Raw genomic sequence first — 12888 nt, forward strand, 5'->3', positions numbered from 1 at the left:
TCACTCAGGATGATATCCTCCAGATACATCCATTTGCCTAAGAATTTCATAAATTCATTGTTTTTTATAGCTGAGTAGTACTCCATTGTGTAAATGTACCACATTTTCTGTATCCATTCTGCTGTTGAGGGACATGTGGGTTTTTCACAGCTTCTGACTATTATAAATAAGGCTGCTATGAACATATTGGAGCATGTGTCCTTATTATAAGTTGGAGCATCTTCTGGGTATATGCCCAGGAGTGGTATACTGAAATGTGCTAGGTACCTACTGTCATGTTCTTCAGACTCCAAAGTTCCCTTATACCACTAGTTACTTAAGGTTCTTTGTTTACTTGTATGCTGAGCTTCAGCAGCAGGCTCCAGGATGGCCAGGCAAGTTTTTTTGGAGTCCACCTGTTGTCAACTTTATAACTGTCATAAGTAGATTGAGAATATTTAAGGGGTGCTGATTCTGCAAAGAGGAAACAGAAAAAGTTATGAATACCCCCTTGTAGTTAATACTAAATGACTCTGTACACAGATCAACACTTGGCTTTTTAGACTCCAGATTGATGCCTTAGCTCCTGTTGCCTGTCCTGGAGAGAGCTGGAAATGTCAAGTTGCATGTTGACAATTATCTGTATCTGAGGTCTGTTTGAACAGAACTTTAACAAGTTATACATTTTAATGAGTTAATCTAACTAGCAAACTTTAAAGCATCTACTAAATAAAAGCCTGTGTGATTCTGTAGGCATTTTAATTTCATCATTGATGACTATTTAAAATCAACTTTAATTGATATAAATTTTATGACCGTTATAGTCAAATTATGTCCAATTATAGTTAATATGTTTCTAAATACATTCGTGATGGAAATATACATAGTTGTTTTCTGATACTGTTGTATTATAAAAGAAGGTATATTACCTTGAGACTATAGTCATCAAGATTGTAAGGGCCAGAGGTCATGGATTATCCCAAGGAAACAGCTTCTTCCAGACACAAAAGGATTGATTCATATATGAATTTAAATAGATTATGAGAATATGTGTAAAACCTGCACAGATTCAAACCAGACAAAATCCCAGCACTGAGAAGGGGAAATGAACATAAAGTGTTACTGCTAATGAAATAGATATTTGAAGTTGATACCTGCTGGGAAAAGTAAAATCAGGCTACTCCAATGGAGTATCACACCAGGGCAAGCTCCATGTACAGAAGTACCAGGAGTAGTTGGCACAAAACAAACATACAAAAATATAATAACAATAGTAATGATAATAATACAGACTCTAAGTTTTTCTGTGTTAATTTTTTGGCTTTGATTTTGATACTTTTTTTCTCTTCTTGGTTTTCCTATTTTAAGTTTGTCTTTTTTGATTGTGTCTTCTTTTCTTTTTGAGAAAGAGAGAGAGAGAGAGAGAGAGAGAGAGAGAGAGAGAGAGAGAGAGAGAGAGAGAGAATAGTTTGAAGTTGGGTGGTAGGGAAGCTGGGGATGGATTTGGGAGGGGTTAAAGGAGAAGAAAGAATATAATCAATTTATATTGTACAAAAATCTTTAAATTAATTTTTTAAAAAGTATTTTTGACATAAGCACCTAGTACATATGACTGAAAATATCATTTTGAATTCATGTAAAAACACTAAAGAAATAGCACAAAATGGGGTGATATTTGTTGATTAGCTTTATACACATCAATATTAGATTGATGCATACATAGTTGTAGGTTTGTCCTGAATAAAAATACCATGACTTTCCATTTGAATGGAAGTTAAAAGTTGAGACAGTAATAATAGTTACATGTTTATTATTAGAATGCAAATTTTAATGTAATTTTCTCAATATGTTTTACATAGAATTGTTGACTAGGTCTCCACTAGATGCATACATATTAATTAGGAGAAAGTTGAAGTGTGTAAAAAATTATACTATTAATTATATGCTCATTTTCACTTAACTTTCAGACCATGTGTTGAGGAAACTGAACAAATGATCACCAGTTCTGATGATCACTACCGTTCTCGAAGCCATGCAGATTACACTCTCTGTAAAATGGAAAGCTATTTGAAAGAGAGAAAACTGTGTGATGTGCTACTTATTGCTGGACCTCTTAAAATCCCAGCTCACCGGTAAATATCCTTATAGATACACAGGGTAAAAGTATGAATGACGAAGAATTGATAAGCTGAGTATAAATTGGGTCACTTGGAAATCATTTTCTACTTTGAAATTTTCAAATGTTAATAATTTTCTTGCCCACTGTTCAATAGAGGCAAAGTTGGCAATTTTGATGATAACAAAATAACACAAGCCCTAGAAAGGTCAGCCTATTTAATTGCCCTTGCTATTAATAAATCGTGATATTTTTACGTTTGTTTTAAGGTAGGGGCTTACTACATATCCCAGTCTGGCCTGGAATTTGTTATATATACCAGGTTCACCTGGAACTCAGAGAATCTGCCTGTATTGGCCTCACATGACCTGGCATTAGAGGCACACATGAGTGGCAATCTTAAACTTTTATGGAGAAAGTATACTGATAAGTTTTAAAAACATATTGAAAGCTCTGCATGATTATTTGTGATGCTGTTGACTAACAGTAAGTATTGATTTAACCTTCCAATTTCTAGATTGGTTCTCAGTGCTGTGTCTGATTATTTTGCTGCAATGTTTACTAATGATGTGCTTGAAGCCAGACAAGAAGAGGTCAAAATAGAAGGAGTAGATCCAAACGCACTTAATTCTTTAGTGCAGTATGCTTATACAGGTAAGCCCCCACTAATGTTAACTCTACATTATATAGCATGTGTTTCAATGTGTATTAACTAATATTAATGCTACAAAAATGGAAAATATAAAATATAGCAGTTAAATCACTAAAAGCAGTAAAAGAAAAAAGGACAAAATAATATATTAATCACCATAATACAAATTATAAAGAGTATGCTGTTGAATATTGCTACCATGAAAGCAGAGAGCTATTTTAACATAAGAATACAAGAATGTATCTTGTATGGGTTAGCAGTATCGTTATTATTTTTTTATTCTTTTTAATTATCTGTATTTTTTGGAGAGGCTGCATATCTGAGTGTAAGTGCCCCCAAAGGCCAAAAGAGATTACTGGATCCTGGATGTGGAGTTCCAGCCAGTTGTAAACTCTTCAACATGAATAATTCATCAAAACATTAGAACAGTTATAAAAACAAACATAGCATCTATCTGATTACAATTAAGTAAAACTAGAAATGAACAAAAGAATCACAGAAACTATATGAATACATGGACATTTCACATCGCAGATTATGGAATGTTTAATGTATCATCACAGATAATTATGGTGGAAATTAAAATATTCTACATTCAAAGGAAAATGGAAACATTGCATATGAGAAACAGTAAGAGAAAATGGAACGGTTCAAAGAACAAATTTTCACTATACATGTATACATTTAAAAGTTAAAGAGATCTTAAATAAGCAATTTAAGGTACATTATTGGTATCACAATTCACTTTAAATTGTAGTCATCAGAAAACCATACTTACGATCAGAAAAGACATTAATTAAATAGATAAGACTAATATGTGACAAGGGATCAATGAAATAAACGAGTTGGGTATTTAAAACCTAAACAAGTTCAATAAAACTATAGAGGAAAGGGGAACCATAACAGTATGTACCAATCAAATTCTGAGAATCATTATAGCATATTTGAAAACATATATTTCAATAAGTTGGAAAATCTAAAGGAAATTAATTTATGAACACACAAGAATTACCAAAATTACTCCAAGATAATGTGGAAAAAGCAAAACCTTGAGCGATCTCAAATGAGTATTAACACTGATAAAATAAAAGCACCAAACAATACAATTTAAATAGCCTAAACAGTGAATATCATTCACTGTTGAGTTTAAAGAAATACTAATAACAAAACTTCTTGTATGATTCTACAAAATATAAAGAAAAGCAATTCTACTGAACTCATTTTATGAAGAGTGTTATGCAAATAAATACCAAAATGGAATACATGCACATAAAATAAAAACCATAGGCCAAACTTCATGATGGACATAAATGCAAAAAGTCTCAAATGGGACCTCATAAAACTGCAAAGCTTCTGTAAGGCAAAAAACACTGCCAACAAGACAAAAAGACCACCAACAGATTGGGAAAGGATTTTTACCAATCCTAAATCTGATAGAGGACTAATATCCAATATATACAAAGAGCTCAAGAAGCTGGACTCCAGAAATTCAAATAACCCCATTAAAAAATGGGGTACAGAGCTAAACAAAGAATTCTCAACTGAGGAATACCGAATGGCTAAGAAACACCTGAAAAAAAATGTTCAACATCCTTAGTCATCAGGGAAATGCAAATCAAAACAACCCTGAAATTCCATCTCACACCAGTCAAAATGGCTAAGATTAAAAATTCAAGTGACAGCAGATGCTGGCGAGGTTGTGGAGAAAGAAGAACACTCCTCCATTGCTGGTGGGATTGCAAGCTTGTACAACCACTCTGGAAATCAGTCTGGCAGTTCCTCAGAAAATTGGACATAGTCAATAACACATAAAAATGTCAATTGACATGATAAAGTTGACACCAGAGAAGTAGAAAGAAAAATATAAATATTTATAAATCGTTGAAAACTATAGTAGATTATTTAGATATATAATATGGGCTGTTAATTGACAAGGAAGCATGAAGGATGCACTGATAGATGCCACACTAGCAATGAATTTTTAAATATCATACTACTTGATGGAAACCTACTGCAAAAGACTGTTTTTCATATGGTTCTATAGGTGAAAGAATTTAAGGAAATTGGCAATTTAAAAATATAGGATATGCTTATAACTCTTGTTTTATGATATACTCACTGCAATCTCCTTTTAAATCCCAATTAAAGAAATAAGACAAGCAAATGTGTATATGTACTGCACACATCTACTATATTATAGTTTGAAATAAATAGAGCAAATACCAATGCATATTACTCTTTTATTTATGGCCATGGAAACCATATAGTAATTTTTACAATGAAAAATTACTTTTAAGAACAATATTGTCTATGAAAATCATTTGAAACAATGTTTACACCTTCTGTAACTTGGCTAAAATTACAAAACATATTGATATATTTTATTTAGAAGTGTTTACAAATAAGAAATCAGTAATGCTTGTGAAAACATAATGGATAAAGCATAATAAACATGTAATTTTAATTGCTTATGATAACTTTGTAAGTGCCAAATGCCAAAATGTCAATGCAAATGAGCAGTATTCATTTGTGAATGCTTTGCAGTATTTTCTTTATTTTGAGACAGTGTAGAAGGTAATTCTGAGACTAATATTCAGGCTAAGGTAACCTTATCATATAATAAATGTACAAACAAAAAGAGATAAAAATATGTGTATGTGCCTTGTTTATCAAGATCTATGCCCCTACAAAAATGGTCACCATAGCATATAACCAATTTTATCTTTAGCCCAAAATGTGAGGTTTCCTAGCTGCATTTGTATATGATTAACAATTTAAAATTGTATAATTTCAAAGTGTATATATAAAATATGAAATGATTAATATAAATTGAAATAATGCTTTAAGTCAATAAGAAAATACTGTTACCATTCCTTACAATATTCACTATTTATTTGCTATACATAATCTTCTCTGATGGCTTTTCCCTCATTTTTATGTGCACAGCAAATACCTTTGTATTTCTAAATCTTAAACTATATTCCTAGTGAAGTTACTGAACATTAAAAGGCATAGATACTATACAAAAAGCAACAAAAATGTTATGTAACATATTGATGCTCTATTTTATGTGATATGTAATCATTCTTTACTAATCCAAACCATTTAGGTGTGCTGCAACTGAGAGAAGACACCATTGAAAATTTGCTGTCAGCAGCCTGTCTCTTACAGCTGACTCAGGTCATTGATGTTTGCTGCAATTTCCTCATAAAGCAGCTTCACCCTTCAAACTGCCTAGGGATTCGCTCATTTGGAGATGCCCAGGGCTGTATGGAGCTTCAGAATGTGGCACATAAGTATACCATGGTAAAATCGTTTGTTTAAAATTAATTTATTGTAATAATATATACTTTCTCTGATAAAACGGAAAAACTGAAAACCTATCTAAACTTACATAGTTTTCAGATAAGTTGTACATAATATATATTAGAAAAAAATTATTTAGTTGAATAATACTCAATAACTATTTCAATTTAATAATTTCATTTTAGAACTTAAACATGTATTATCGTCTTCAAACTTCACAAAATTAAAATATTGCTATTATTAAATTGAACAGCTCTATATTTCTAATTGAATATACAGTAATAAAAACATTACCTCTCTGTCTTCTTGCAGAATTATCAATTTATTTTATAATATTGTACAAATAGGGATTTCTATTAAAACAAACATTATTCAGTTTGAAAAAACGCCATCATTGGGAGGAGAGGCCCTTGGTCTTGCAAAGATTATATGCTCCAATACAGGGCAATGCCAGGGTCAGGAAGCGGGAGTGAGTAAGTTGGGGAACAGTGCAGGGGGAGGGTATAGGGAGCTTTGGGGATAGCATTCGAAATGTAAATGAAGAAAATATCTAATAAAAATTGTTTAAATAAAAAAAGGAAAAAGTACTAAGACTGTCGATATAGCTCAAATTGTAGGTTGTTTGCCTAGATGTGCAACACCCTGTATTCAATTTACAGATCTTTCATAAACTGATCATGGTGGCTAATATCTGCATTCTAGTCTGTATTCTAGAGACAGAAGGATCAGGAGTTCTTTGTTATCCTCACAAAGAGTAGTCTGAGACCAGACTGAGATACTTTAGATTCTGTCTCAAGAAAGAAAAGGGAGATGAAAAGAAAGATGAAAATAGCAACAGATCAAGATTAGTAAAACAAATGATTTTATTGAATTGGATTTATATCTTAGAAAAACCTTTTAGTTTGGTTCAAAATAATTTTCAGATTATTTATTAAATTTTCTAAATCTCTCTTAACTCTACCAAGTTATAATGAATTAAGTGAATATTTTAGTAGATTGTAATTATTTATAATTTGTACAGAATAAAACATGTTTATTTAATTAGATAACACTCAGATGAAACATAGACTAGAGAGGTTCAAAGAAAAATGAACTTTGAGTATAAAGTATAAATCTTTACTATGGTTACTAATGCTTCTCTGATACAAAGAAAATGAGCTATTTAACCTCTGACTCAGTAGATTGAAACAGAGATGGATCTCTTTAAAACTTTATACAAAAATAAATACTTTGAAAAATGAAATTGTTCCAGTCATCTGAAAATTTTAAAAGAGGCAATTATATACTAGGCAGCAATAGATGACTGAATTTAGAATTATTCAATACAAGTTAACACTTTTTAGGACATATTTTCCCTAAGTATTAGCACATAGAATTTGAGATCTCTAAATTTTTGTGTGTAAATATTCTTCTTTATTCATTCCCCATGCCCACCAGCTCATTGTCCAGAATTTGACTTTTCAAATACAATCTTGAAACAATACCAATGTGTGGAGAATCACATTATCACACATTGACATTTTACAGTGTGTTATTTAGTCATGCTATTTATATTGCTGTGTCCTAAATACAGTTGTCATATAATCTAAAAGAACAGCAGTTATGTAAGTCAAAGGTTAATCCTACCATAAAAGCCAAACATGAAAACTTCCTGTTAAATTTCTTAAATTCTTGAACTAAGTATTAACAGTTTCCTGTCCGGTATCTTGCTCTTGCAGACAAAATACATTCTGATAAACAACTTGAAATATTTTTTGCTGCTCAAAATGAACTTGTCTTCCTCTTTGCATTGTGCTATTCAAACTGAGTGTCAAAGCAGGATGTCCATAAAAATGCAATAGTGCTTTGTCCCTTAACACTCATTCCAATATTATTAGCATCTATTCTGAATACAATAAAATTAGAAAAAAAATGCTTCTACAGTATTTTTACAATTATGTCTCAATAAGAATAGAATGCAGGGCTGGGGAGATGGCTCAGTGAGTAAGAGCACCCAACTGCTCTTCTGAAGGTCAGGAGTTCAAATCCCAGCAACCACATGGTGGCTCATAACCATCCGTAACAAGGTCTGACGCCCTCTTCTGGAGTGTCTAAAAACAACTACAGTGTACTTACTTATAATAAATAAATAAATCTTTTTTTAAAAAAAGAATAGAATGCAAATAATTACTTTCTATGAATACTGGTAGACAGTGTAGGTGTTCAATTATGATGGATATGCAGCATTATGAAAATAGATATTACATTCTATGAGATTGTAGCTTTTGCTGGACCTCACAGCCAGAGTTAAAAGCACATTTTGAAGACATTTAAAACTTAAAGACTGTAGTCCTACTGTGTACACAGACTGTTCATTTAGCCTGATTTTAGTAGAAGAATGCGACAACCAACCTTATTTCTTTTGGATTTTCCCTGTAATCAACTTTCAAAATATAAGATAATGCATACTTCAAAACTAAAGTTCTATACTGTTCCATGCCTCTGATTCAGACTACACCTTTACATTATATACTGAGAGCAGTAAAAACAGAAGCTGCAAATAGCTTCCTACAACCTAACATAGAGGTTGAAGCAAATGTTTGAATATTAGTTGACATACAATGATGTTTGTTTATTTGGTCATTTGAGACCGGTTGGAGCCAGTGACTTAATATCTTATAAAACTGGTAAAAAATTTCTGTAAATTATTCCATCCCTTCACCATGTGATATTTTCTGATGCTCAATAAATAAAAAGTGAAGTTGTTTGACATCAGCAGACAGAGTCTCATGGAGACAAACACAAAGTGACAGACACAGATACATATTCAGGCATGGATTCAGACTCATACAACAGAAATAGACAGAACAGAAGGAGCATAAAATAGAGAATTCAAATCTATTCTTGCTCTTGGGTAAATGAGTCCAAGGGGAACTCCAAAGGGAATTGCTTTCATTTTGTTCCTTAATGTCACACCAATGCATTACTGGTGATTCAAAGTTAATCACTAATGCATTATTATAGTTGAGTTGGTAGAATAAGGAAAGCAGCTTTACCTAAACTGATTTGTATGGTTTTCATCCACAGTCTTCCTAGGATAAATACATGAAGTTGACATGTAAAAGTACCAATCTCTGTCATATGAGTACTCAGAATATAATAAAAATTGCTTTTGCCGGGCCTGGTGGCGCAGGCCTTTAATCCCAGCACTCGGGAGGCAGAGGCAGGCGGATTTCTGAGTTTGAGGCCAGCCTGGTCTACCAAGTGAGTTCCAGGACAGCCAGGGCTATACAGAGAAACCCTGTCTCGAAAAACCAAAAAAAAAAATTGCTTTTAGTGTATAAAAGTTACTAGAAATTAGGTATGTATCTTTAATGATTAACCAAAAATAGAAAAGAAAATTTGGGCAAATTGCAAAATGAAAAGTACACTAGGTTCAAAATAAGTTCAAAATAAAACTATTTAAAATGATTACTCTCTACAGTACTAAATTCCACAGTGACATGCACCAATCATTTAACATAATAATATACTTCTATTTTCACTAATGTATATTGCTCATCAGTTTTCAGTATTCTTATGAGGCAACAACTCTGAAGTAATAGCAATGATAATTACTTATCATTACTATAATTTTCAATAGATGCATTTTAAATAAACTTGTCTGTGATGCACTTTAGCATTGATTAAGTTTCACATGCTGAAATTCTCCATCTCAGTATTCCCAGTTTTATTTGAAGAATAAAGTTTTAGAATTAACATCCAATAACAGTGAGAGTTAATGATACTTTTAAATTTTTATAGTGTTTCATTTATTTCTCAACATTTCGACAATTACCTTATCACTTAGAAAGGACAGTTGCACAATTGAGCAAAATGTAGAAAGCATGATTTCTGCTTATGTTTACTATAATCTGAACAATAAACATTATGATTAATGTTTAGGTTCAGAAATTCCAGCCCATTATATAGGATATCAAAAATTGTACTGCATATTTCTCATTAGAGTAAGTTTATCCCCTTATAAATCTTCATGATGATTTATAATGTCTTAAGATGTCCCCAGAAAAAAATGTAACTGCTTAATTCTGTTTGAAAAGTACAATAGTTTATTGCACTTTAAACTTGAGATATGCATCTGTAAAAATATTTGAAATTTTTTCAAACATATGTATTTAAGAACTAGAAGTTATGGTGATATCTTGATGAAAAATTGAGAATGGTTGCTTACATTTTGATTTTGAATGAAATATATGACAATTATAAGTGAAAACTTGACATAAGATGCATTAAAATATGTGTTCTGATCTTTGTGGAAGTTAACAAAAAATAGTAATTTTGTATTCTTACTTTACTAAGAAGCTTCTCAACTACTGTATCAGAAGATGTTGTTTCTTTTTAGGAACACTTCATTGATGTAATAAAGAACCAAGAATTCCTGCTGCTTCCAGCTAATGAAATATCAAAACTTCTGTGTAGTGATGACATTAATGTGCCTGATGAAGAAACAATTTTCCATGCTCTTATGCAGTGGGTAGGTCATGATGCTCAGGCTAGGCAACGAGATCTGGCGAAGCTGCTTTCTTATATTAGACTGCCATTACTCTCACCACAGGTATGGAACTTTATCATAATAATGTAAATTAGATTTCTAAATGACCAGTAGGCAGCAAACCAATAATTATTTGACATTTTTTTTCAAAGACTGTATAATAATGTTGTATACAGAATTCACTTCATAGAAAACCAGTCTTCAATTAAGGGTGTAATAATGGAGAAAAAGAAATGCAGCTTAAAAGTGTAACCTACAGATGATCCCCAACATTGTTATATCCATTAGTTTCAGTTTCCTTTCTTCCCAAATAGCATTATAACAGGCAAAGAAAATTACTAGGGCCCCTTTTCTGTTTCTACTCACCTTCTAAGCAAAGTGGTAATAATCAACATAGCTAGCGGCTTTGTGTAAGGGGCTTTAGGAGGAGTCAGATCCTGGATAATACCTATGAACATGGGCAATCATCTCCTGTAATTGAAAGCAAGCTCCTGTGCTTTCAGTTGCACTCATTATAATGGAATTCTCATTGTAAAGACTGAACTAAAGGATTATAGCAAAGATTATTCTAAAATTAAATGTCCTTCAGGAAGATTCAAGATTGGCTCATTTGTTGTTCAATTGCAGTGTTTGTTAACCACATTTTATCTCTGTTGGAAACTGATCATTAGTCAATATGATATGGTTAATACAGAATAATATATTGCTAATACAGATTTTATATTTATTGAATCGGCTAAAATACTCAAAATCATTCACTTTGGAAAATGGGGGTCTTGTAAGATTAATGTAAAATTAATACATTTTATAACACTTTCACCAAATTAAATGTTAATATTGAAACAAATGCTAACATATTAAAAATTCTCTTTTAATTTTCATCTCTTACTTACTTATGTGTGTGTCCATAAAATTGCTATTGTCAATCCAAGCAATAGGCCAAATTTGCTTTCTAAAGTGGCTATTACTCCAATTCTAATGGAGTGAAAAATACTTTCCTGACACAATTTTTTTAAATTTGCATACAAAACCAAGGCTCTCCTTATCTTCATGTGCATCTACTGTGGTTTGTTGATAATTTACTGACACCTCCCAGGTCCTCCTCATGTCTTTCTTCTATTTTCAGCAAATATACATGACATGAAAGTAGAAGGGACACACACACATACAAAAACATGTATATAACTAAATTCTAGATTCTGTATATTAGTGGGAACAGTGATATTTGTCTTTATGACTAGCTTCTTTGAGAATGATCTTAAGTTCCCTCCATTATCTAGCAAATGATATTATCTAGTCCCTCTTTACATATTAGTGAAACACCATTTTCTTGTATCCAGTATCTGTTGATGAGATTCCAGGTTTATTCCATATGAAGGATTTTGTGAATATTATTGCAATAATCATTGGTAAGCAGGTAACTGTCTAGATCGAATGCTGAGTTAGGTTTCTTTATACATATACCTAGAATGGTGTAGCTTAATAATATATTTAGTTGCTCTTATTCTAGATATTTGAAGAAACTTCATGCTAATTTCCTTTCTTTTTGCAAAAGCAGTGTACAAGGGTTTCTTTCCACACCTCCCACATATGTCATTTATTACATTTGGAATTTTAAGTTTTTTAAAAAACAATTCTTGCAGGTATATATTGATGATGCCCATTTGGATGGGAGTGAGATGGAATGGCAATGTGATCTTATTTTGTGTTCCCTTGATGGCTAAGAATATTGAAACTTCTTTTCATATGTTGGTCAGCCATTTGTGGTTTTTAGTTTGATAATTTTCTTTTTTTTTCATTCATTTGTCCTTTTATTGGTTGGATAAATTGTGTATTTGGTACTTCAAGTTCTGAGGTTTTGTGGATGCTAGATATTAACCATTGTTAAATGTACAGTTGGCAAATTTTATCTTGTATTCTGTAGATGTCTTGCACTTGTTTTCTGTGAAGATTTTTACTTTTCAAAGTCTTCAATTAATGTTGCTGTTTATTGAGTATTTGGACTTTTTTTCAGATTTTTCCCTCTATTTCTTAGTTCCAGCTGTTCTGTTTAGGTAGTTGATCCATTTAGAATTGATTGGTGTAGGATAAGAGGTAGAAATTTAGACTCGCCTTTATGTGTATCTCTATCTGAATTCCCTCCATTCATGTTCTGAGGAGAAAAATCTTTGCTATTTAGTGGTTTATCAAAAATTATGCTCTAAGAGAGTAGTTTATCCTCAGCATTCTGTGCTGTCCAATTTGAATGGGCTCTCTCTCTCTCTCTCTCTCTCTCTCTCTCTCTCTCTCTCTCTCTCTCTCTCT

General features: G+C 32.0%; 1 protein-coding gene across 2 annotated transcripts in view; it reads left to right on the forward strand.

The window, feature by feature from the left end:
• The window catches only part of Klhl4 (kelch like family member 4), a 72489-nt gene that overhangs the window by 39410 nt on the left and 20191 nt on the right, over positions 1-12888 (forward strand). For both annotated transcript variants that reach the window (XM_021187345.2, XM_021187346.2), the window contains exons 2-5: positions 1947-2111; positions 2613-2749; positions 5857-6053; positions 10435-10647. In XM_021187345.2, coding sequence (XP_021043004.1) covers positions 1947-2111; positions 2613-2749; positions 5857-6053; positions 10435-10647 — 712 coding nt within the window. The remainder of the gene's footprint in view (positions 1-1946; positions 2112-2612; positions 2750-5856; positions 6054-10434; positions 10648-12888) is intronic.

This window comes from Mus pahari, chromosome X (genome assembly GCF_900095145.1).
Source record: "Mus pahari chromosome X, PAHARI_EIJ_v1.1, whole genome shotgun sequence".
Classification (NCBI taxonomy): domain Eukaryota; kingdom Metazoa; phylum Chordata; class Mammalia; order Rodentia; family Muridae; genus Mus; species Mus pahari.